This window comes from Cyprinus carpio, chromosome A7, assembly GCF_018340385.1.
Source record: "Cyprinus carpio isolate SPL01 chromosome A7, ASM1834038v1, whole genome shotgun sequence".
In the NCBI taxonomy this organism is placed as follows: Eukaryota; Metazoa; Chordata; class Actinopteri; order Cypriniformes; family Cyprinidae; genus Cyprinus; species Cyprinus carpio.
The window spans coordinates 8717795-8743248 of record NC_056578.1 but is presented as its reverse complement, the minus strand read 5'-3'; the positions used below and the strand labels follow the sequence as shown (position 1 = coordinate 8743248).

The window sequence follows — 25454 nt, the reverse complement described above, 5'->3', positions numbered from 1 at the left end:
TATAGGTGCATTGTTATAAACATTTTTAATTAAAAATAATATAATTTTATATATATAATATATATATATATATATATATATTATATATATATATATATATATATATATATATATATATTATTGTATGTAAATTGTTTTAATAATTTATTTATTTGTAATATATTTATTATTTTATATATTTAACAATTTGCTTCAAAATATTAACGACAATGCAATTTTATCCTTTTTTTCTTTTTCTTTTTTAAATATTTGTCTTTTAAGTAATATGTAATTTATAACTTAAAACACCATTTATTACCACAAATATGATTTATTACAAACACTGGAAAATGTTTTGGTAGTTATTATTTCTCAGTCTGTTTGAACACATTTATACAGCTGTGTTTCATTCAGATAAATGAGAAACAGGTTACAAAAAAAGAATTGTATTTTTAACAACAACCAAAAAAAAAATTTGTGTACCAAATTAGGTCTGAACAATATATAGTGTTTTAATCAGGATTTTAATTGTTTATTTCGATTATGCATAATGATTTGCGATATTTTTTCCAATAAACCTTTCAACTTCATGTGACATTTCTGTTATCTTACATTGGTAACAAACATCCAAGAGTTTTCATGTTTGCGTTTGCCAGATGTCAAGAGTTTAAATTCCCCAATCAGAGCTTTACTTTTAAATGAATACATTTTCTGCTCATTGTTTTACTTAATCTTCAAAATCTGGCAACCATGCAAACACATTCTCTCAGCACTGAAAACAAAGTGCTGATGATCTGAAAATATGCAATATTTTTCTCAAATGACAGTGTAATACAATCTGTTTTTTGTCATCTGGTCATTTATGCGGTTTGCCGCAAGTTGACATTCTCTTGATTTGTACTTATAACAAACTAAGTGCATTAATTTTAATGAAATGTAAAAACTAATTTCTAAAATGACAATAATAATAATGATTAATTCACACAATGCACTATGTAATCTGCTATCTATATGAATTTTGGAAGTGTAGATTGCCATCTTTCTTAGTGTCCAACATGCCACATTCCATTTTTGAGCAAAAAAAAAAAAAAAAAAGTGCATCATGGGAATATTTGAAGGGTGGTTCTTCTCGGTGGAATATGTCTGTGATCTGGCTCATTTTGAGACATCATAACCTGTGGTTTAGTGAGTGAGTAAATGGGCCATCTGTTCTGATTCAGTCAGTGAGGATCCTGTGGTTGATTCATAACTGCTGATCATGTTGCTAATGACAGTCTTGTCATTACAAGCATGTTTGAACAGTGTTTCATGTGGGTGTTTGAACAACCTCTGCTTGCAGGCTTCAGTGCATTAAAGAGAGGGAGAGAGTTTTGCAAAGACCTCTTGACCTCACACCTTCATCACTCATGCACAGCAGTACGGTAAACAAACAGCTTCCGTTAGTGCCGGTGTTGGTGAACCAGAGGTTGAAGTAGGTCAGTATTCTGACTCTGACAAGTATGTGTTAGTATAAATGTAGGCCACTTCATACAGCGCAGTTTATGCTTTGTATAATTACCGGTTTGAAAAACAGATGTACTTCTGAGTTCAGATAACTGGGACAGTAGGTGTGAAAAAACTACACATTTTCAGAATCAACTAGTTGGTGGCTAGTCTGGTTTATATGCATAATGAGACAGGTTTAGTGTCACATGCACCAGATAATTGCAGCCTCTCAATAAGATGATTGACAGATATTTAGTCAATACGTTTTAAGTCAACATGAAATGGACCCTTTTACATTTTTTGTTAGATGAACAGTTAGCTTTTATTTCATACAATCCATCAGTCTGGAAAATAATTTTTCATTAAAATATAATTAAATTTCCTTTTCAGCTGATGTAATCGATCTCTCTAACATCCAGGCTCCATGATCCAATCAATGCAATAGCATTTAAATCATTTTTTACTTGTTTAATATCATATTTCACTAAGATTAAGGAAGGAAAATAGATGGACAGCATTGCACATTGACTTTTGAGTTTGAAGTCTGACAGAATGTATTTGGATTTATTTTAAAACTTATTTGAGGGCATTTTTACACATGCTTTTACCATGCCTGAAGTGTAACTGTTGGACTTTTAGCACACTAAAACACAGCGTGCTGCAGCATGCACCTTTCAGAAAAGCTGGGCCTCGCTTTAAGGCAAAGCTAAAATATTAAAACTACAAACAAACTTAAAACTATGTAAATGTTTGCCTTGCAGATACACACTGTACTTTACATTTCTTTTCACCTTGCATGCATCCCTGCAAATGCAAATCATTCATTTTTATGTCTTCATTCACTCTCAGAAATAAAGGTACAAAAGCTGTCACTGGGGCAGTACATTTTCAAAAGGTATATATTTGTACCTAAAAGGTCCATTTTGGTACTTTAAAGGTACATATTAGTACTTAAAGTGTACATATCAGAACCTAATAGCTGCAGAAGTGTACCTTTTGAAAGGGTACCGCCCCAGTGACAGCTTTTGTCCCTTTATTTCTGAGTGTGATTTCTTGTGTCAATCTTACACTTTTTCAAAGCTGTTCTCACTTACCTGCTTGGCAGGTTTTGTTATGAAAGATATGTTAATCCTTTTAGTGATGCTTATAACTAGTCTAGATTATGTAGAGCATCATTTGTTCAGTTAGCCTGTGACACTACATGAAGCCCATTCACAAACTGACATAATTCCTTTTGCTTTAAAGTGGCAACTCATGGACAATGACATAATGACAGCTACTTTAACCTAGTTTTGTGTGTGTGTGTGTGTGTGTGTGTCTAAATAGTTTTTTTAAGTCACAACAAACAGTCACCAGTTATATAACAATGCAATGATGTTAAGATTCTGGCTAATACAGGTAAACTAACAATAGTTTTTTGTACTTGATGGTTTATAGCTGATGTTATAATAACTTTAAAATAAACTGGTGTGGAACTATTTTAAATAATAATAATAAATGTGTTCTTAAAGGGTAATTTATAGCTGATATTATAATTGTTTAAAATAAAGTGATTTGGAACTATATTTGAAATGGAAATAATAATAATAATAATAATAATAATAATAATAATAATAATAATAATAATAATAATAATAATAATAATAAATGTGCTCATAAAGGATACATTTTTTGGTGATATTGTGATATGGACCTATATTGGAATTGGAAATTATTATTATTATTATTATTAACAACAATAATAATGTTTTAACTTTCATTTATCTTTCAGAAATGAAAGTACTCAATTAAGTATCCAGTATCAGCTGATTAATATCCTATAATACTGACTAATTCCAATAAATTAATTAATTCAGATATAGTCAGTATAGTCACAATATATTGTGAATCATGAAATATGAGAGTTTTCTGTCATTGTATGACCGCTGCTTCAAACTGACACAAAAAACTAAATTCAGAATCGTGATACCAGGTGTCATTTCTACAATAAGCTACAACGGAGGCTCTTTATTGATTTATTTCTCCTTCCGCCCACCCCAGTGTGTGCACTGAAAAACATTGTGATTTCTTCCTGCCTACTGTAATACCACTGCTTCCTGTGTCTGATCTAATCTTTCTCTCTCTCTAGTTATTGAGTGAGAAGATAAGCGGTGCAGAAGGGACAAAGCTTGATGAAGACTTCATGGAAATGGAGCGGGTGAGAGAAAACAGCAGAAATGAGCCCCTCTTCACATTTGATTTATATGACAAACATATTTACTCTTACCTACTCTTACAGAAAATAGAAGTCACCAACAAGTCTCTTTTTGAACTTGTAACTAAAACCACAGAATACCTTCAGCCAAACCCAGGTATGAATCACAGTTCTGGCATACTCATAGCACTTTGCACTTAAGATTTCATTGAGTCTTTAAGTATCATTAACACCACCTACTAAGCAGCAGTGTGCGGAGGACTTCTGAAATGAGGAGGCGAGGAAACCGTGACACATTTTTTTTTTTCAGGATTCTTTGATTAAGAGAAAGTACAGAAGAATAGCATTTATTTGAAATAGAAATCCTATTGATAAATACTCCTTGCTGAATAAAAGTATTACCTTCTTAAAATAAATAAATATACCTTACTAACCCCAAACTTTTGAATCCTAGTTTTATTTTTACATAGTTTAAAATAATACTACAATAATACAGTAAAAACTTACACAGTCAGTCATCAAAACATCTGTAAACACAACATTTTAATCAAGCGTTCGCACAGATTGTTAGTGCATTTTGATTTAAACTTAGTCAACAATGATGAGTCGTTAAGTTGCTAACTAATATCTCATTAAAATCTCGCTCAATGAGAACACAGCAAACTCACCTCCCTTTAAAACTTTTTGCACAATTTTACTTTGGAAAAAAAGTGATTTACCACTATTTAATCTTGTATTTTGAAATCGCTTTGTTTTTTGATGTTGTTGTTGATTATTTTCTCATGCAGTATTTTTTACATTTTTTTTTTTTTAGTAGGCAGTGTCTCCCTTGCCTCCTCTGGAAAAACACTCCTGCTACTAAATTACTGTAATTTCTTTGTCAATGACTCATATTTGGAGTGCAGCGTTATGATTTATGGTTTGGTCATGTGTGTATGACTTATATCCGCACAGCATCAAGAGCCAAACTGGGAATGCTCAACACCGTGTCTAAAATGAGAGGGCAGGTAAAGACGACGGGTTATCCTCAGACTGAAGGGCTTTTAGGAGACTGCATGCTGCGATATGGACAGGAACTGGGGGAGGAGTCCACTTTCGGTACATCCGCTCATACCGACAGTCAAACGCACGCATGCACAGACATTAACCACAGGCTGACGGTTATGAAATCCCGCTGCTGTGCGAAGGAAAGCTGGTTAAGCTTGAGAACTCTATCTCTCTTTGAGTCACACAGTCTTGCACATTGTGCATTGTGAAACGTTTCCTGTAATATTGCTGTCCTTACAGCATTTGAGCACAAGTCTGACACCTTGTGGTGCTTTGTTGATGCCAAACGCAGATGAGCACATAATAGTTATTTTACAACAGTTTCCAATGAGGCTCCTTCAATCAGAATTTTAAATCAGAACAGTTTTACTGTTTTGGGTATTTTGGTTACTTTTTTTGCACTGAATGTCAAAAAGAAATAATCTTATCCTTTGGATTGTGTTCATTAAAGTACTTAATCATATTATCACAAAAAGGCATTATAATTTGATTATGTAATTTATAGTTATTTATATATATATTTTTTATAATAGGCAGTTATTTTAGTAAAAAAAAAATTATAGTAATAAAAAAAGTATAAAATTATAATGAAATAATTTGAGTAATTTTTATACGTACACACTTATGTATGTATATATATATATATATACACACACATACATATAAATGTATAGAATATATATATATATATATAAAATATACACACAGTATCTATCTATCTATGTGCATACAAACATAAGTGTATAAAATATATACAGTATATTAATTTCCATAATAATTCACACACACACACACACACACACACACACATGATAAATCATTCACATTTAAATCATCATCATCATCAAACTTACATATACACTGTACACAAAGACGTACATGTTTGTTGCACACAATCACCTAGGCCACACTGAAAAAAAAAAAAATCACATACTCCTTGATAAGAATACAATGATACATCTATTTTAAAATAAGCGATAATCATTCTCATTGTATACAAGGAGGTGCAACCATGTTCGTCATAAAAAAAGTGACACAGTCGAGCACAGACACAGTCACACAAAACTCAAAAGATGCTCTCTCTAATACAGTTGTATATATATATATATATATATATATATATATATATATATATATACACTAAATTCTCTCTCTCTCTACATTTAAATGTTTCATTATTTTTAAATGAAAGATTGCCTTTAAACATTAACTATGTCTACCTCATCTTCTTAGGAGCTGCGCTGGTGGACATTGGTGAAGCCATGAAGCAGATGGCTGATATTAAAGATGCCCTTGATATCAGTGTGAAACAGAACTTCATTGACCCACTTCAGACTCTACAAGACAAAGACCTCAAAGAGATTGTGGTATGACCCTGTTACGTTATTATTTATTGACCCTTCATTTTAAACGAAGAATTATTGAATGTGCAATACGATTTTGCATTTCAAATGTTTTAAACTGAAGGCCTTTGGAAATGAGGTTCGAAGAGATGTAAACTCACATAAGATTAAGTCTCCAGGCAAATCCTTGGCCTAAAAAAACCCTGATTAAATCCACATGGAGCATCGCCATCAAATACTGCTGATTTTATTTCTCTGATTCCCCCTAGTATCAAAGAGTATCATTTACAGAATGAAGTTTAAGGGTTAACAATAAGCGGTTTGTCCATTTTCAGTTTGTGTTTAAGTATTGTGAAATACAGATATATTGGCTAGGCTGATTAATTGATCAGTGTTTGGTCATTTCGAGATTAGCAGCATTGGCCAGTAAGTGTGCCCTCTTGGCTGATTACTTAATGAAAAGCATGTCATGTGATTTCCTGAAAGCATCATCTGAAGAAACTGGAGGGTCGACGGTTAGACTTTGACTATAAGAAGAAACGTCAAGGCAAGATTCCTGATGAGGAGATCAAACAGGCCGTGGAGAAGTTTGATGAATCCAAAGAACTTGCTGAGAGGAGCATGTTCAACTTTTTGGAGAATGATGTAAGGAAAAATGACTAATGAGAACATTTTGTGTAGCCTACATTATGCTTTTAGCACACTTCTGTTTCATATGTGTGTATATATATATATATATATATACACACTACAGACCAAAAGTTTGGAAACATTACTATTTTTAATGTTTTTGTAAGAAGTCTCTTCTGCTCATCAAGCCTGCATTTATTTGATCAAAAATACAGAAAAAACAGTAATATTGTGAAATATTATTACAACTTAAAATAATAGTTTTCTTTTTGAATATACTTTAAAAAAAATAATTTATTCCTGTGATGCAAAGCTGAATTTTCAGCATCATTACTCCAGCCTTCAGTGTCACATGTAACATCCAGTCTATCACATGATCATTTAGAAATCATTCTAATATTCTGATTTATTATGAGTGTTGGAAACAGTTCTGCTGTCTAATATATTTGATGAATAAAAGGTTAAAAAGAACTGCATTTATTCAAAATAAATAAAATTCTAATAATATATATTCTAATAATATATTTTCTTTACTATCACTTTTTATCAATTTAACACATCCTTGCTGAATAAAAGTATTGATTTTATTTAAAAAAAAAGAAAGAAAATATTACTGACCCCAAATTACTGACCAGTAGTGTATATTGTTTATTACAAAATATTTATATTTTAAAAAACATAGCTTCTTTTTTTTTTTTTTTTTTTTTTGTACTTTTTATTCATCAAAGTATCCTAAAAAAGTATCACATGTTCTGAAAAATATATTAAGCACCAGAACTGTTTTCCAACTTTGATAATGAATCATCATATCAGAACGATTTTCTAAAGGATCATGTGATAATGATCCTAAAATTCAGCTTTGCATCACAGAAATAAATGATCATTTAAAGTATAATAAATTTAAAAACAATTATACAATATATCACAATATTACATTTTTTTTCTGTATTTTTGATCAAATAAATGCAGGCTTGATGAGCAGAAGAAACTTCTTTCAAAAACATTAAAAATAGTAATGTTTCCAAACTTTTGGTCTGTACTGTATATATATGTGTATGTTTATGTATGTGTGTGTGTGTTGCACACTATGTATGTTTTCCGGTAAATTATGTATGTATAGCGCTTGTGTATCAGTAAAGTTTCTGTTCTGGGGTCACCTGTAGGTGGAGCAGGTGAGTCAGTTATCAGCTCTGATTGAGGCAGCGCTGGATTACCATCAACAGTCTTTGGAGATCCTGAAGGAGCTCAATAGCAAGCTACAGAACAGGTATCTTCAACTGCACATGCTGCACATTCAAGAAATGGAGCTGAAAATCAGCTTGAAACCATCCCATATTCCTAGTCAATATTCATAATATATTTTTGCACGTATTTTCTTAACTACTGTTGATGTCTTCATTGGAAGATATGTTATCAGAATTACAAATGTAGGTTTTTGCTAATTTGCAATAGAGTTTATGCACGTATATTCTGCTCTCGCAGGATATCTACTGCAAGTGCTCGGCCCAAAAAAGAGTTCAAGCCAAAGTCGATCGTGTCCAGTTTGGAGACTGACGAAAACACACAGCACAATGGACTTACCCACACCTCATCAATCAAAAGCACAGGTATCAAGGAGAAAACATCTCGATTTTCTAGGTTTACCAGCCATTGAGCAGTGGAAAAATTACATTTTCTGCAGTTATGGACAACTCTGGTGTTCATAGAGTTACATAGTGTTATACAGTCCATTTTAGGGTTTTGTTGTTTTTCATTTTATGGATTTTATTGTGTTGCACGTATATTTCACCACCATCATGTTTTCTTACATTATTCATTCACATTCCTTTCAGATATCCAAGTCAACCACACTGTAAATGGAAAAAGTAGGTAGTAATGTTTATCATAGAAATATTTTATTACTTTTACTTGTTTATAAGAAGATTGTTTGTAATTTAGTTACATGAAGCATCATGTTAATCAAACTTGAAAAGTAGAAGCATTGGGAAAATGTAAAACATTTAAAAGCATAAAGAGGTTGATAAAAGTAAGTAGACGAATCAGAATCAATTCCCAACTGCAATTCATAGATGGCATGGTTGTTTTTGTGGTAATATTCATGTTCATCAACCACGTGTTTTATTTGCTGAATTGTGTGTACGTGTCTGTCTCTCATGTTTGATCTCATGTGTTTTTGCTCTCAGTTGATGAGTTCACACACACAGCACCCATGACTCTATCATGGCCTGAAAGCCCCAATGGTAATAGCATACGTGAGTATCATCCCGTAGGTTCATGCCTAGTCACTCACTGAATGTGAGGTAGTAGGTGATACCCTGCCCCGTAAAGGCCAGGAGATTTGTAATACTTGGTCGATAACGACTTTTTGAATTCTGCAGAAATATGTAGAGCTTTTGTTGGAGATCTGCGGTCACAGATTTCATGTGGACCCACTTATCTCATCTGCCCACACATCGACTTTCAAACTGAATTTCTGTTACTTTCCTCTCAATAACCCTGTGCTGTTTTCCATTAGTTGCACTGGATGTTTAAATGCAGCGCATAGATGTTAAATATTTAATTTTAAACCCAATTTTCACCCGCTCAAGTGATTTTGGAGCTGTTTTCAGTGGAAAACATTTCAACATTTCATTGTTGTATGTCAAGCTCTACAAATGAAAAAAGGAAGTTAAGCTATTGCATTATTTCTGTGCCTTATATGTTTGTTTATATATTTATTTTGCATTTTAATTGCATTATACTTGATATCTTTTTATGAGGAATATACTGGATGTGAATGAGCCTTAAATGTAATAAGAACATAAATTTAGGTCTGTTTCTCACTTTTGTGGTGATTTTTTTGGGGTTTTGACAAAGAATTATTATCATTAACTAAAACTAAAACCATAATTTTTTTTTAATTTTTTTTACTTGAAATAAAAGAAAAACATAACTGAAATATAATTAAAATTAAGTCAACATTTCTATTTTTTTTGTTGAAGTTAGAGTAAACTAAAACTTAATAAAAACTATATATATATATATATAAAGATGACAAAATCATGCAACAAAACAAATATAAAAATATAATCTAATTCAAAATATTATCAAAAATTATAATAGTACTTTATATTAACTAAAGTTAAAACAATAGAAATTTTATTAAAAAACAAAAACATGTTAAAAATTACAAAAAATCAAAACAAAATGAAAAAAAAAAACATTTTTACAAAACATCTGATAAAAAAATTATAATAGTATATCAATGATACTAAAATGAAACTGGTTTGACAGCCATGGTCACTATGAACATTGTAAAAACATCAAAAAAAAAAAAAAAAAAAAAAAAAAAAAAGCTGCATATGGGTAAGTAAATAATGACATTTAATTTATAGGTGAACTGTTTCTTTAACAAATGCTTAAATGTGTGAGGTGGTTGTATTTTCCTCTTTGCAGAGAGCGAGTCACACTTTGACCAGCCCTGCTGTCGATCGCTCTACGACTTTGAGCCGGAGAACGAGGGTGAGCTGGGCTTCAAAGAGGGTGACATCATCATCCTCACCAATCAGATCGATGAGAACTGGTATGAAGGCATGATTAACGGCGAATCAGGCTTCTTCCCCATAAACTACGTTGATGTCCTCGTGCCCCTGCCTCAATGAGCCACGGGTCACTGACCGCACGCCAAACCAGACTGTCTGAACCGTCCACTCACCCAACATCCTCTGCTGCATTCTCACCAATGAAAGCCTTGCATTTGACCACAGACACTTTTGAAGCTTTTACATTTCAGTATTTATTTATTACATTTTCCAGGCCTCGTGGTGCAACATCTAGATTTTTAAACGGCCAAAAAAAAAAAAAAAATAATCAGTGTTTTCTTGCTTTGTTCTTTGGTAAAATATCTAAACATCTTTAAAACAAGATACATTTATTTTTAAAAGAAAAAACCTGCATTATATTTGTTTTTTCACTGTCGTTACATTTTTTTTTTTTTTAGATTTACTGTATATAAAAAAAAACTATATATATAGTTATACACACACACATACATACACACACACATATACATATATACATATATATATATATATATATATATACACATACACACACACACACACACACACACATATATACACATATATATATATATATATATATATATATATATATATATATATTCTCAAAACGTTGTTTTACACAATTTAGTTTGCTTTCAAGTCAAATTAATTACTTTGATTTAAGATAAAACTACATATTTTCGTTTTTTTTTTTTACAGATTTATATTTAAATTTAAAATCTACATGTCAGTTTAAGTAAACTCAAAACAAGTCTAATCTTACACAATTTGGTTTCTCAAGAAATTTTTTTATTTTTTATTTAAAGGTGTTTCAATATTTTTTCAATAATATTTTATAATAGCTTTATCTAAAAATGACAAAATACTGACAATTTAGATAAAACTGAAAAAAAATGTATGATATTTTTGTTTTTCCCATTTTATGCATAAACCACAGTGAAAAAAAAAACATTTTGCCTATTTAAGATACATAAAGCAAGTCTTATTTTACAAATATCCTACGGTTTTGTTTCGTATGAAAAATGTTCAGATTTAACAATGTTTAGATGTTTTTATTGGAAAAAAACATCAAAATACTGATTAAGAAAATGATTTTTTTTGCAGTGTAAATTTATTTCAGCTTCAACGCAGCATTTACCTTATTCATTTAAAAATGTGATGCATCCAATGGGGTGGATTTGTATTATCGCTGTCTCCGTATGTTTTCTTTTTGCTCTGATATGGGGTTTACCTGCCTGTGGTGGTCTTATGTGTTTTTTAAAAACACAATTTTTCTATAAACTGTGACACTCTTGACTGCTACTCTTAGGAATGTTCTATTTCTCTCTCTGTCTCTGTTTACAGACTTATTGTGATCTTAGGTATCATAGTAAGTATCGCGGGTGGTTTTTAATGGGTTTCGCTCTCTCGCGCCTTCAAGTGCTGTTTTTGAACGGTGGCTGTATTGCACTAAAGCTTTAGAATAACACCCATTGATGTGCACATTTTATTTTTGTGTTGTGTTTTTTTGGATTTAGGACATTGCACTTTCTACTGTATCTCTTTCTGCCATGCCTGAGAAACACAAAATTTTATCAGTCTTATCTTATGGAGTGCTAAAAAGTATATAAATATATATAAATATATATTGATATAGTTCACAACTTTGTACTGTATGTAACAAGACCTTTTTGCTCGCCTGTGTTGTTTGTTTGACCGATGTCATCCTCTGAATGACATTTTAAATTTGCAGATGTTAATGAAACATTCTCTAGTCGAATGGTCCTGTGCTTGTCATCTTTCAAATTAGGACCAATTTTGTTTGAACAATTTTGTTTGTGTTTATCTCCCAAAAAGAGACTGTATTCCAGTAATTTCAAAGATTATTTTTGTTATTCTGGGGTTTATGTTTCGTGTGCATGAAATTGAACTTTGAATGACTGTTTTGGTTTCTGTATTGGCCAGATACTGCCATTAACCATCACAAATCTTTTCAGATCAATCCCTTTTTGACATGTCATTCCGCGGTGGTTTTATTTTATATATTGGTGTTTTTTTTATTTTTTTTTTTTTTGTGGCTAAATTAAGCAGTCGGAGAGCAAAAAGGGAAAAAGGAAAAAGCTGTTTTGACCAATGATGCCTAAAACATGCACCAAACAGAGTTGCCAAATGTGCTATATTTTTGCATTTTCTGAAGGAAATGTCAGTGGTGAAAGAAATTCACTCTCAGATTATATAGATTATATAGGGAAGCTTACAACTTGGTATATTGCAAACTTTTGTTTTTAAATGAATAATCATAAGGTCCAATCTTCGAATTTAAAAAATCACTATAGATATTGTATTAGTAAATACTTTTACCCAGCCTTTTTTTTTTTTTTTAGAAATGTTTACCTAACATTCCAACTTCCATTGTTTGGAAGAAAAAAACGTAGTTTTTATTGTATTTCTGATGAAATATTCAAAAACATTTAAAACCCCAAACCTTTGAACATTCAAATTTGGCACCCCAATAATCTCGATCTTGGACTTCAGATGTAGAATAGCTCTTTACTTCCAAACACTATTACTAACTCCTATACCAATTTTAGTGTTCTTACAAAACTTCTACTCAAATGTTCATCATTACATCACTGAGAGAAAGCAAAGGCTTTGAATTGTTTTCTTTTTGCTCTCTGGCATAATTTATACACAAAGTGGTTTATAGATGTTGTAAATTAATATATTACTACACACTGTACACTCTAAAAAAATGCTGGGTTGTTTCAAATATGTACTAACCCAACTTTTGGGTTAAAATTTTTATGTAAAAATTTAACTCAACTGTTGGGTTAGTCCATATTTGACCTGAAGTTGGGTTTAAACAACCCAGCATTTTTTAGAGTGTATATTGCATAAATAAACAACGTGGAAATATTGATTACATGTCATGACTGATTGTACATTTTATTTCTTAAGCTCATTCAAACAAACGAGTAGCAGCTGCCTTTAAAAACCTACTAACAAAATAGCATTGAAATCAAATTTAAGACTCTTTGAATTGTCCATAATTGAGTTTATATCCAAACCTCACTGCTCCTTTGCTTTGATTTTCTTCCTTTGTTTGGTTGCGATTTACCCTGGAGTGATTGTGTTCCTTTGCAGGTGTCCTTGTCTTTCTTCGTTGAGCAGTTCCCAGCGCAGGTCCAGTCAGGTTGGTGGTCCACGACTAGATCTAGGGTAGGTAGAGAAGTAGTGCTGGTCACGTCTCTGAAGGTTAGTGAGGCTATCGACTGCGAGTCTTGATTTATAGTGCCGTATCCCCTCCAGGAGCCGTCCTTGACGAGCACCGACTTCTTGATCATCTTCCAGCCCAGATGATTGAGCTCTAGGAAGTTGAGGAAGATGCAGAAGACGCCTACGCAAAACATGAAGATCAGGAAGATGGTTTTCTCGGTGGGACGTGAGATGTAGCAGTCGACCTTCTGCATGCAAGGTGTAGCCGTGCACTCAAAGTGAGCGGGAACGTGGAAACCGAAGAGAAGCCATTGAGCCACTACGAAACCGACCTCCAAAACGGCACGAAAGCACACGTGGAAGATGTAGTACTTGGAAAGGACGCCTGAGGAGCTTTTGGAAGGAGCCCTGGTTTCCTGCAAAGCTGGGGTGCTTTGGTTGGTGATGCCTTCGAGGACGTCAGCAAGACTGTGTCCGAGATGTTTGTGCGACTTGATAGAGCAACTGTCCGAGTCGCAACTGCGGTCGTACGCCTCCCTCGACTGCTCGCCCTCCGAATGCTTGGACAAGTTGTGCCAGGTGTAGATGATGAAGCAAAGCGAAGGCGTAGACACGGTGATGATCTGGAAGACCCAGAACCGAGGCTGCGAGATTGGGGCGAAGGCATCGTAGCAGACATTGGGACATCCCGGTTGAAGGGTGTTGCATACAAACATCTCCTGCTCGTCTGTATAGACGTCCTCAGTGGCCACGGCCACAATGAGCAGGCGGAAAATCACCATGACTGTGAGCCAGAGGCGTCCGATCATGGTTGAGTGCTGGTGCACGGCATCCAGCAGCCGCTTGAGCAACGTCCATTCTGTCATGTCTCTACGCACTGGCCTCCTGAAGTACAGCACCTGAAATAGATCCACTTTAGCCCTGTTGCCAGAAAGGACGGCCGTTTTCATGTTACAGCTCTGGCCAAAGAGCGAAGGTGCCATCACTGCTCCCAGCCATCCCTTTCTCCTTCAGAGATAAGGACTGTGCTGTCCACTTCACTTTGGTCACATGGTGCTGTCGCTTGTCTTTAGAGTCCATTTACAAACCGCTGGAGAGACGGCACTCGTCCTGCTCTTGATAGCGTCGGCAGATTGCGCTCTTTTCAGATTGCCCCCGTACATGATAGGATGGGTTCCACACTTTTAAAAATACGCCACAGATAGTGGATACGTTCATATGCTAATCTAGTTTGTATACTAATCTATCTTAAACTTTAAACTTGGCATTGTGTACTATGAATATTGTTGGCACTTATGAGAAATTGGTTGTGCCTCATTTGTAAATCTCTTTGGGTAAAAGTGTCTGCTGAATGGTTAAATTAAAAGTGCACATTTTTGTCTGTGAATTCAAGAGACATACTGAATAGTTGTTTTCCACTTTGCAACTAACTTTATGATTGATTTAAAATTAAGTTACGATTTCTCATATACACTACCATTTAAAAGTTGGGGTCAGTAGGATTTCTTTAAGGTGTTTTTGAAAGAAGACTTTTTTGCTCACCAACTCTGCATTTATTTGATCAAAAATACAGTAAAATTGGTAATATTATTACAGTTTCAAATATCTATTTTCTATTTGAACATATTTTTAAATGTAGTTTATTCCTGTGATGAAATTGCTAAATTTCCAGCATCATTACTCCAGTCTTCAGTGTCACATGATCCTTCAGAAATCATTCTAATATGCTGATTTGCTAATCAAGAAACATTTCTTATTGTCTATGTTGAAAACAGTGCTGTGTATTTTTTTTTTTTTTTAAATAGAAACATTATTTTGTAACATTTGCAACATTATAAATTAATTTAATGCATCCTTACTGAGTGAAAGTATTCATTTCTGCAAAAACAAACAAACAAAAAAAGAAAGAAAAAATCTTACTGACCCCAAACCTCTGAATGGTAGTGTATCAAAAGTTTTTTTTCTTTTTTTTTTTTTACCAACATATGATAAGGTATATAGTGAAAGTACAATGTCCTGTTGTTTACAAAAGTGATAGGAGCTATTTTAAATGTAAAGTTAAAATAGATGTGATAGCAGTTATCTTCATGCTATCTGCTAACTGGCCCCTGGTGATTATAAGAGCCCTTCAAAGGTCTGACACAAGTGGACTTAAGAAAAAGAAAAGGAGGTAACCATAGGGCTATGGAGACTGCGGCTCTGGTTCAAAACTGAAAAGCCAGCTATGTAGACAGTAAGGCAGCTCACTAAGTAGCAGTTTGAATGATTTGGAACACTCTAGCCAGCATCTGCACATGTTGCAGGAATAGCATTACAAAGCAGGAGACTCAACTCACAATTGATTTCAACAAAGTTTGGCATTAACATCACATACAAAGCTTAACATAGTAAAATGGTCGATTTTTTTTAATTAAACTTTACTCTATTTTACTTTTGGTATGGATGCCATAATAAGTGTATTTCTAATCAACATTTTCACTCTTTAAGTTTTTTATTTTATTTTTTCAGCCTAGCAAGATTGCCTTGTCATACAAGAAAACATGTCATGCTGCCTTAGAAAAGAAAAAAGATACACTATCTTAGAAGCCTTCATCCATGTTTTGGATCAGCCTTCACACTGAGAGCACCTATGATCTCTTAAAATGCTGCCTACATAGCTTTCATTGGTGTATGTTTTGCATAGTGCTACATATGCTTGACAATAATATATTGAGACTAAATTGAGTAGTATAACTTGAAATAATGTAAACAAAATAATTGCTATAGCTGAGGTGATGGTTGCATTTCTGATACTAGCCACACACACTTCTTTCCATCTTCTTTCCATGTATTTTGACCTGCAGCTTTTACCCTTATCTTTCTTTTGGTATTTTGGGGTGCTTCTACTCTAACTTTTTTTGACCACATTTCTTTTTGACTGCACCTATGGCAGATTCAAGATAGTCTTCTAGTTAAAGTCCTTGTGTGTTGCCCTTCATGCTGACAGATAGCTTTATCAGAGAAATAAGAGCCTGGCATCTTTTATAAATAACCAATGGAAAATTCAACCCAAATGCATTTGGTTTAATGGAATATTGAGAGTATTTAACAGTGCATGATGTAGGTGATGCAACATGACAAAATCAGTCCAAGTTGCACAGTGATGGCCATTGTGCTGTTCACTTGTGATGAGTGGGAATAACAGGTACTTTGACATTTTTACAATGAAATCACAAGTTATTAACATAATTATGGTTCAGTTTTCAAACTTTTTTTGAAGTCATGAAATTGCAGGCAAAAGCATTTTTTTGCATGCACTGGTCAGTTTTGAGATTTTGGGTTATAACTTATGAAGTTTTGTTTCAGACGAGTGAAAAAAGAATACACTTAAAAAAAAATTTTTTTTTTTTTTTTTTTTTTTTTTTTTTTTTTAAATTGCAGTTTAACTAATAATGTAGATTTAAATTAAAATAACTAATTTTAGCTTTAGCTTAACAATATCAGTATCTTTAAAAGGCCATTTTCTCAAAATGAGACTGTATTTGGCTGTATTTCCTGTACAGTTGACCGGAGTGATAAAATGATCCAAAACCTTTAACTGCAATATGTTAATATTTTTTTAATAAATAATGCAAAAAATGCTTATTTAAACAACAGTTCAGAAAACATGTAATAAAATTTGCAATTCATAATGTAATCAATCAACCTGGAAAGCATGGTGACATTTACTAGTTATTATTATTATTTATTTTTTAATACCTTATTCACTTACTTAAGGTATTCTGCCTTAAGCCAGTATTTTTAAGGCATATTTTGAGGTTGCAGTAAATTGTTGAGGCTGATATATGCCATTGTTCTCCTCTGAACACATGCATTTATCCGGTGATGTTGACGTACTTACCATGACTAATGGCTTTATCAGTAGCTCTTGCTGTGATGTTGCCCCTAGCTATCAGACATGGATCCAGGTCTCAGCTCTCTGTAGTAGTGTGTGTGTGTGTGTGTGTTACTTGTGCATGTTGTGTTTCCAGGAAGGCTGCTCTCAGAGCGCTTCTGTTGATCGTTGATGAGCTGTCAACAGTGTCTGAACCTTTATCACACAGGCACATGTGTAACCAGCACATTTAATATGCAATTAATACTGGATTATTCGCATGTAGTGTATGGTAGATGTTTTGTTACATAAAATATGGCTGAAAAGAAATATCATGGTACATTTAGTCAGGTTTATGCCTAGAAAACATGATTATGGTCAAGATACATTCTCTGAATTTTAATAAGTAGCTTCCAGCTATTAATAATCCTTTAACGATCAGTGATTTTAACAAGTTTTAATAATCTGTGTTTTTTGAATACAGATACGAATACAGTCCTGCGCAACAAAAGTTTACTTGTGTCTGGTTCATCCCTTTTTCTAGACATTTAAGGAATAATATATATCAACAAATATATTTTAGTCAAAAGTCAATATGAAATCCAAATTGACCCCTTTTTTATTTTCTTGGACATTCCTGCTCATATTGTGCAAATTTTGGTTGCATGTGATCCTAAAGAACAAAAAAAAAGTCTTCATAAACTATCATCAAAAAGCGAGAACTCCGTGTCCATTTCTTTTCTTTGGACTGACATTGATCTGCAGAAAATCTTATTCTTAATTATTTTTTTCAAAATGTTTGTTCAAATATAAAAAAAAAAAAAAAAAAAAAAAAGATGTATGTAGATAGATAGATTTATTTAAATATAAAAAGAAGAAGAATATACTACTATAAGGATTATTGCAAATATTTTCAAGGAAAAAAGTTAAAAAGACTCTACTCATTATGAAACTTTTCTTTTTCCAATAAATTTCCAGTTAAAAAAAAAGGCCTTGCCTTATTTTTTCTTGTTTGATATCCTGTTAGACCCAAAATATGTTTCATGTTTACTTATTTAATTCTATTAAAGGAATATTCGATTTTGTGCACAGAAAATTTTGAAATTGCATGTCATGTCGGAGCCTTGGCTTAACGGCACATGGTGCTCATGCGGATTTTTACAATCCTTTCCTTATCGTTTTCGATTTTATTTTTCATTATCAAATTAGAAGTTTCCAAAAAGAGGCTGCATGTCCTTCCACACTACCAGATGGAGAGTGAATGTAAATAGCGCCGCTGCCGGTCACAGCTCACTGCATCCCACAACATTACAGAGAAAGTTCTCTTTCACCAGAGCTTGTTTTATTCCTCTGATAATCCCTGGTGTCTGGCTCTCTCCTGCAAGCGTCTAAAGAGGTGTCAAAGGAATTATTCACCCCTTCACGTGGTTCATGAAGGAATCCACATTGATGTCCGTCCCCGCCGGCCATTCTAGCGAGCAGCTTGGCCATGAATAGCAGACAGGATTAGTGCCAACAGGACAGAATGAAAAGCAAGCAGACAGAGGGAGGAAAGAAAGGCAGATTTATGGGGCGAGACTCAATGAGAGTGAAAGTCCCTCATATGATTACTTGTCTACAGTGTTTCCCCTTCTGCACTTTCATCTAAGCTAGACCTGTGATAGAAGAGAGATCAAGTCATGAAAATGAATGTTTTAACCCTTTGCTGCCTAATCTCCTGTGATTGTTGCAGCTGAATTTCTCACATGTTCAAAGATCTGCTATTTTGTCCATTGTGCTTGTGTTGTGTCTGCTCCTACCAGCTTTAGGCGACATTTGTAATCAAATAATCTGACCACCAGACAGGGGAAACAGTCACGTGATTTGATGACAAGTTGTGTTGGCCCCTACAAAAATTACTCAACACTGATATCTCAATGTTTCATGTTTAACACTGTTAAACGTGGTAAAATCTCTGTAACACATGGATCAAGTGGCTTATTGCTTTAGAAAAATGGTATAGATTAAAAATCATACAATGTGTGTAATCATAATCATAATAGGTGTTTTAATATTTACTAAAATCCATTTAGACTAGATTAGATTAAATTAGATTCAACTTTATTGTCATTTATTATTATTAGGCTATATAATATTTAAAAGATTTATACTAAATATAAATATATTATGTGATTAACTTTAATGGTGAAATGGATCCCGTGGTGATATTGTGTGAATAACTCATGCTTGGAAAGACCTCTCAGCCAATAAGATTCAAGAACCAGAAAGAACAGTTATATAAACTTGTACACATTAAAATTGTGAAATAATTTTCCATTTTTAAATTAACTGAATTTTAAAAATCATCCTGCAGGTGTATCAATAATATAAATACCATAAATGTCTAAATAATCATTTAAAATGTTGTGAAATATTGTGTGATGATTATCTTTTAAAATATTTTTAAATGACATAGTTGCAAAATTACTTACTTTTATTTTAAAATCATCCCAATATATGAATAATAACGATAATAATGAATATATATTTTATTTTTAAATAACTTTTTTTTTGTCTTAAATGACAAAGTTGCATAATGAATTTAAAAAATGTCCTGACAGTTCTGGCATATGTCTAGTACTAATATAAATGCCATATATAATAATCTGCTCATTTATTTATTGGCCTGGGACAAAGAGGATTACATAAGTATGTGCATTTATTTATTAATTAACCATTTTAACAGCATTCTTGTGAAAGTGAAAAAAAGTGAAAGTCGTGACATTTGGCAAGTATGGTAACCCATACTCGAAATTGGTTCTCTGCATTTAACCCATCCAAGTGCACACACACAGCAGTGAGAAGTGAACACACCGTGAACACACACCCGGAGCAGTGGGCAGCTATATCCAGCGCCCGGGGAGCAACTGGGGGTTCAGTGCCTTGCTCAAGGGCACTTCAGCCATGGGTATTGAGGGTGGAAGAGAGCACTGTTCATTCACTCCCCCCACCTACAACTCCTGCCAGCACCGAGACTCAAACCTGTGACTTTCGGGTTACAAGTCCAAATCTCTAACCATTAGGCCACAGCTGCCCCCTCAAACAGTAGAGTACATGGTATTATTAGCAACAATATCATGAGTTTAATTCCCAGTGAATGCAGAAACTGATAAAATTATGTCTTAAATGGAATAAAAGTTTGGATAAAAGCACCTATAAATTGTAACCCTATTTTATAAAGAGTGAAAGATGTCCAAGTACAATATGAATATACTGTACCAACACTGACGCTCCACCGAACCATTTGAGCTTTAAATTGGCAACAGAATAATACTTTAGCAAAAATGACCTACTCAAATGTAGCAATGGGTTAGAGTGAATTATAGTTGCACCATTATAGACATCAGTTTGCAAACAAGATAAGGTATTCAGCAGGAGATCAGGCTGCTCTTAGACCAGTGGGAAAAAATTAGACCTGGTCCATGATGAGGCCAACACTTTCACCATTTGTTGTTGTTGTTATGTCTGCAACAGTTTGCAGTCAAAGCTTAGACCCTGTTCGATTAGCATATCAGGAAAATGAAAAGCCACTGGTGATGACTAACTGGATTAAGGAAGCTTGAATGAGGAGGTGCCCGGAGTGTAACCAACAGTGATGTGAGAGGGATTTCCCTTTGTGGGCTCTGTGCCTGTGCTTTCCTTGCCTTCCAGCTAATCCTCAGCTATTCTCACCAGCGACCTTGGGCTCAATGCTAATCTAACCATAGAGAGAGAGAGAGAGAGAGAGAGAGAGAGAAGGTCTTCGTGTCTTTAAGCCTTCAGAGCCTGTGTTATGGGGAGTTTGGATAGAGAACATGGTCTGTCTGATGGTAAGTTCCTTACTTTCTAAAAACTGTCATTGATTTTCTAATTGCTTTGACAATGAATGGTGATTTTACAGTTGTTTTAGTAGGTGTTGTATGCCTGTGGAGTTGATGTTGCTTCAGAGAACGTTGTGACTCCATTGATGGTGCATCATAAGGATGTAGAGGAGAGAAAAACAATGGTTTGCAAAAGTGATGCTCCATCATGCAACCAAAACTTAGAACTTTTGCTGTCTGATGTAAGCATCTGTTGACTAGTGAGAATTTCAGAGAGGCAGAAACAACTTTTGGAGTACTAATTTGTGGTATTCCCATATGATTTCAATAACCTGGCATTTTCCACACTCTCGAAATGGATGTTTTGCGTCCCTTACAGTTTAGTTTCAACAAGTTTGTAACATCATCTGTATATTAGGCAGTGGAATGGAGTGTATCTGTTAAATCCTTTCACACACCAACAGTCATCATCATTACAGATCCGGATTCACAACTGTGTCCTGTAAAACTATAACACTGACCTCAAAACATGCATTGAATGTAAATATTATAATGCATGTGTTTGCAATTTTTTTTTTTTCAAATATAAATTTGGTATGTAAATGTCCATCATTTAACAAATGACCACTTCAACAGCTTAAAGAGAGGGAAACCTGTGATTGTACGTGTGTGTGTTTGTGTGTGTGTGTGTGTGTGTGTGTTTGTGCGTTTATATATATATATATATATATATATATATATATATATATATATATATATATATATATATATATATATATATATATATATATTTAAAATTAATACTTTTTAATTAGTACTTTTATTCAGCAAGGGTACATGACAGAAATCAGTAAAGACTTTTACTTTGTTACAAAGAAATAGTTTCAAGGGAAATGTTGTTCTTTTGATCTTTTTATCAAAAAAGCAAAGAAAAAAATGTATCACAGTTTAAAAAAAAAACAAAAAAAATTTCAGCATTGATAATAATGAGAAATGTTTTATCAAGAATGATTTCTGGAAGATCATGTGACAATGAAGCATGGAGTGATGATGCTGAAAATTCAGCATTATGTCAGAGGAATAAATTACATTTTAACATATATTTAAACGGAAATCAGCTATATTAAATTACAATAAAATTTCACAATATTACTGATTTTGCAGTATTTTAACTAAAAGAATATATATATATATTGTGTGTGTGTGTGTGTGTATACACATCTCAGTCATTATTCACTGAAATCAATTATTCATAAAATAGGAACTAACAAATCTCATGCTCATTCATGTTCATATTAAATGCAGTTCTTTACATAAATTTGAGTAAATTATACTCTGTTCAGTCTGTTCCTCACACAAAGCTAATGTATGCAAACTCGGGCTCCTGTCTCTATTGTTCTGTCAGTGTCTCTTCATTAATTTGATCACATGTCCCTCATCTCTCTGTGTCTCTCAGCTTGCAGTTTCAGGTATGAACAGCCTCGTGTATAGCAGTCATGCTCTGTGAGAAGTCATCAGCTGGACTCAGTGCTGGTCCGGATTCTGTGGTTCTGGTGAAACCGGATGCTGAGACCTCCACGGATCCTGTACAGGAGGTCATTCACAGTAGCACTTATGTTTCTTCTGTGATCGCTGTACACGGCAGCATCAGGTGGGTCAAAGTCAGGGTTCCTCAGATCCGGTCCTGGAGGGCCACTGCCTTGCAGAGTTTAACTCAAACCCTGATCGTGTTTTTAGGGATCCTGAAGACCTTATTGAACTTGCTCAGGTGTGTTTGATTAGGGTTGGAGATATGCAAGGCATTGGCCCTCCAGGGCAAGATTTAAGGAAGTCCTTCAGCCAAATGGCGTAAAGTATCTAAAGTCCCATTAGACATTGGTAACATGTAAATGATAGACAGACGTCAGAAAGTTGACATATTTGCAGCTTGATATTGCGTTATGCTCACCAAGGCTGCATTTATTCGATTAAAAACACAGTAAAAACAGTAATATATATTTTAAAAGTTAATTTATTCCTGTGATTCAAAGCTGAATTTTCACTCAAAATGAATTTACTTAAAGTGTGCTCACCCTCCATCCATAGACGGCACCCATTCACTGTAGAGGATCTCTTGGTGAGCAAGTGATGTAGTGATACATTTCTCCAAATCTGTTCAATGGATGGAGGGTGAGCACATACCTGCGTTGATAAAAGAAAGTTCATGTGGAAAAGTTAGAACCATTTTATCACCATTTGACTTTTTCACTCTTTTACAAATTTGATGAAATTTTTCTTTATTCAGTTTTCACTGTATCATCCCAGGTGACATAAATCTAATTAATGTGTGATTTTTTTTTTTTTTTTCTAAAACAGAGTAGTTTCTTATGCTGCACCAGTCAGAAACACTGCAGGTGTAAAATGTCATTGCACTTTCATTTTGCTACACTGAAAACAAGAGTGAACTTACAACAGTCCAGAAGAGGTAAATAGTGAAGAGTGTCAGTGTGAGGACAATGAGTCCCACGGCCTCCATGCCATTGCTGTAGTACAGATCCATGGCTCCCTGTACACACAGCCAGCCTGACAGACCCGCTAAGGGTGTGATGAACAGGAAACAGATGGCATCCCCACACAGCGTCCGTCTCTGCTGCTGCATGGAAGGTGTGGTGAACCACTGCAGCCACAGAAAACAGCCCATTGGGAGGGGTTTATACTTGAATTAAGGCAGTTTGAAGCTTATTTCATGTGTTTTTTGGATAATAAAAAAATTATTTGCAACCATCCATATCACAAAACCACTTTATATAATGCATAGAAAAGTGCATATTATAATGGATGGATGGATGGGTGGGTTGTGGTGCTTGTGGACTGTTGTGTCATCTTCCTGTCCTCCGCCCAAACATGAGATAAGCAGCAGCGATAGGGATACGATCCTCATCTAATCTCATTTTCCTGCTAAGTGGATTAGTGTTTAAAAGAAGCCGAGAGAAAGCAGACCCACAATATGTGATACAGACACGACTCAGACTCAAGAGTGACTGACTGCAGGAGAACTGATGCTGATAATGTTGCTTAAAAACACTTTCCATCCGACTATTATGGAGGGAGTGTTATTATAAGTCCATTTACAGTTTTAGCTATCTTTATTCCTGTGTCTCACATAAACTCAGACTGACAGACTGAGGTCACATCATATCTGCGTTTCCATAGCAACACGCAGCCACCAACAGAATTACAGAAAGCGTAAATAGTCGGTTCTCAAGATGCGGTTTTTATCACTTGCTAAACCTGCAAAATGAGAATAAATGGAGCTTAAAAATAGTTTTTCGTTGACGTCGAAAAGTGAGTTGAATATTTACAATTGTACATATTATAGAGGATTTTATCCTTCAGAGGACAAAAATTATTCTCAAGCTCTGCTGCTGATGATTTTACCTCGGTGAGCGGTTTGGGAAGTATCTCCAAAGCGAACTCAAAGTGGCAGAGCTCACAGTAGCTAGTGCTGGAGGCCGTGAGCCATCGCTCCAGACAAACACGGTGCACCATCGCCAGAGAGCCGGCACACTCACAGGGAGATAACAGATCACCCGCGCCGCTGCCTTCATGACAGATACGACAGAACGGCTCCTCAGCGTTCAGACTGAAAACAGAGACCCTAATATCAACCATAAATTCAGCAAATACAGAGAAATAGCTAAAGATCACACAAGATTCCAGGAGACTAAATTAAATATTTATGAGCCATAAAAGATTTTTAAAGAATTAGTTCACCTTAAAATGAAAATGTATTCACCCTCAGGCCACCCAAGATGTAGATGAGTTTCTTTCTTTGTCAGAGCAGATTTGTAGAAATTTAGCATTACATCCTCTGCAGTGAATGGGTGCCGTCAGAATAAGAGTCCAAACAGCTGATAAAACATCGCAATAATCCATACCACTCCAGTGCATCGATTAACATCTTGTGAAGTGAAAAGCTGGGTGTTTTTATTAAACAAATCCATCAGTAAGGTGTTTTGACTGGCCAAAATATAAATAATTTATAATAACGCAACAGTGGAAAAAGTCCAGGGAAACCAGAGACGGCACCCATTCACTGTAGAGGATCTCTTGGTGAGCAAGTGATGTAGTGATACATTTCTCCAAATCTGTTCTGATGAAGAGACAAACTCATCTACCTGCGTTGATAAAAGAAAGTTCATGTGGAAAAGTTAGAACCATTTTATCACCATTTGACTTTTTCACTCTTTTACAAATTTGATGAAATTTTTCATCAAAAAAATTTTGATGAAATTTTATCCCTACGTTACCACATTCATCTCTTCAGGATGTGGAACGAGACAAATC

At 34.2% G+C, this 25454-nt stretch overlaps 3 protein-coding genes across 5 annotated transcripts in view; 1 reads left to right on the top strand and 2 right to left on the bottom strand.

The window, feature by feature from the left end:
* Positions 1–10507, top strand: part of LOC109050130 (endophilin-A3-like) — a 29249-nt gene extending 18742 nt beyond the window's left edge. Inside the window, exons 2-11 of one of the 3 annotated variants that reach the window (XM_042759490.1) lie at positions 3593–3661; positions 3743–3815; positions 4613–4756; positions 5939–6072; positions 6535–6693; positions 7842–7945; positions 8161–8285; positions 8511–8543; positions 8862–8918; positions 10114–10507. In XM_042759490.1, the coding sequence (XP_042615424.1) occupies positions 3593–3661; positions 3743–3815; positions 4613–4756; positions 5939–6072; positions 6535–6693; positions 7842–7945; positions 8161–8285; positions 8511–8543; positions 8862–8918; positions 10114–10319 (1104 nt within the window). In that variant the 3' untranslated portion in view covers positions 10320–10507. Of the gene's footprint in view, positions 1–3592; positions 3662–3742; positions 3816–4612; positions 4757–5938; positions 6073–6534; positions 6694–7841; positions 7946–8160; positions 8286–8510; positions 8544–8861; positions 8931–10113 lie in introns of all 3 variants that reach the window. The other 2 variants (XM_019067809.2, XM_042759491.1) reach the window with 2 other exon arrangements.
* A 2539-nt stretch (positions 10508–13046) lies between these two features.
* On the bottom strand, positions 13047–14560 carry LOC109047185 (gap junction delta-2 protein-like). Its single transcript, XM_019064892.2, has one exon. The coding sequence runs from the start codon at positions 14417–14419 to the stop codon at positions 13277–13279; it is 1143 nt and encodes a 380-aa protein (XP_018920437.2). The 5' UTR covers positions 14420–14560; the 3' UTR covers positions 13047–13276.
* An 8754-nt stretch (positions 14561–23314) lies between these two features.
* Positions 23315–24898, bottom strand: LOC109050464 (E3 ubiquitin-protein ligase MARCHF3-like). Its single transcript, XM_019068072.2, has 2 exons — positions 24546–24898; positions 23315–23784 (listed from the first exon to the last, which is right to left on the bottom strand). The coding sequence occupies exons 1-2, from the start codon at positions 24777–24779 to the stop codon at positions 23551–23553; spliced, it is 468 nt and encodes a 155-aa protein (XP_018923617.2). The 5' UTR covers positions 24780–24898; the 3' UTR covers positions 23315–23550.
* Between the last annotated feature and the right edge of the window lie 556 nt (positions 24899–25454).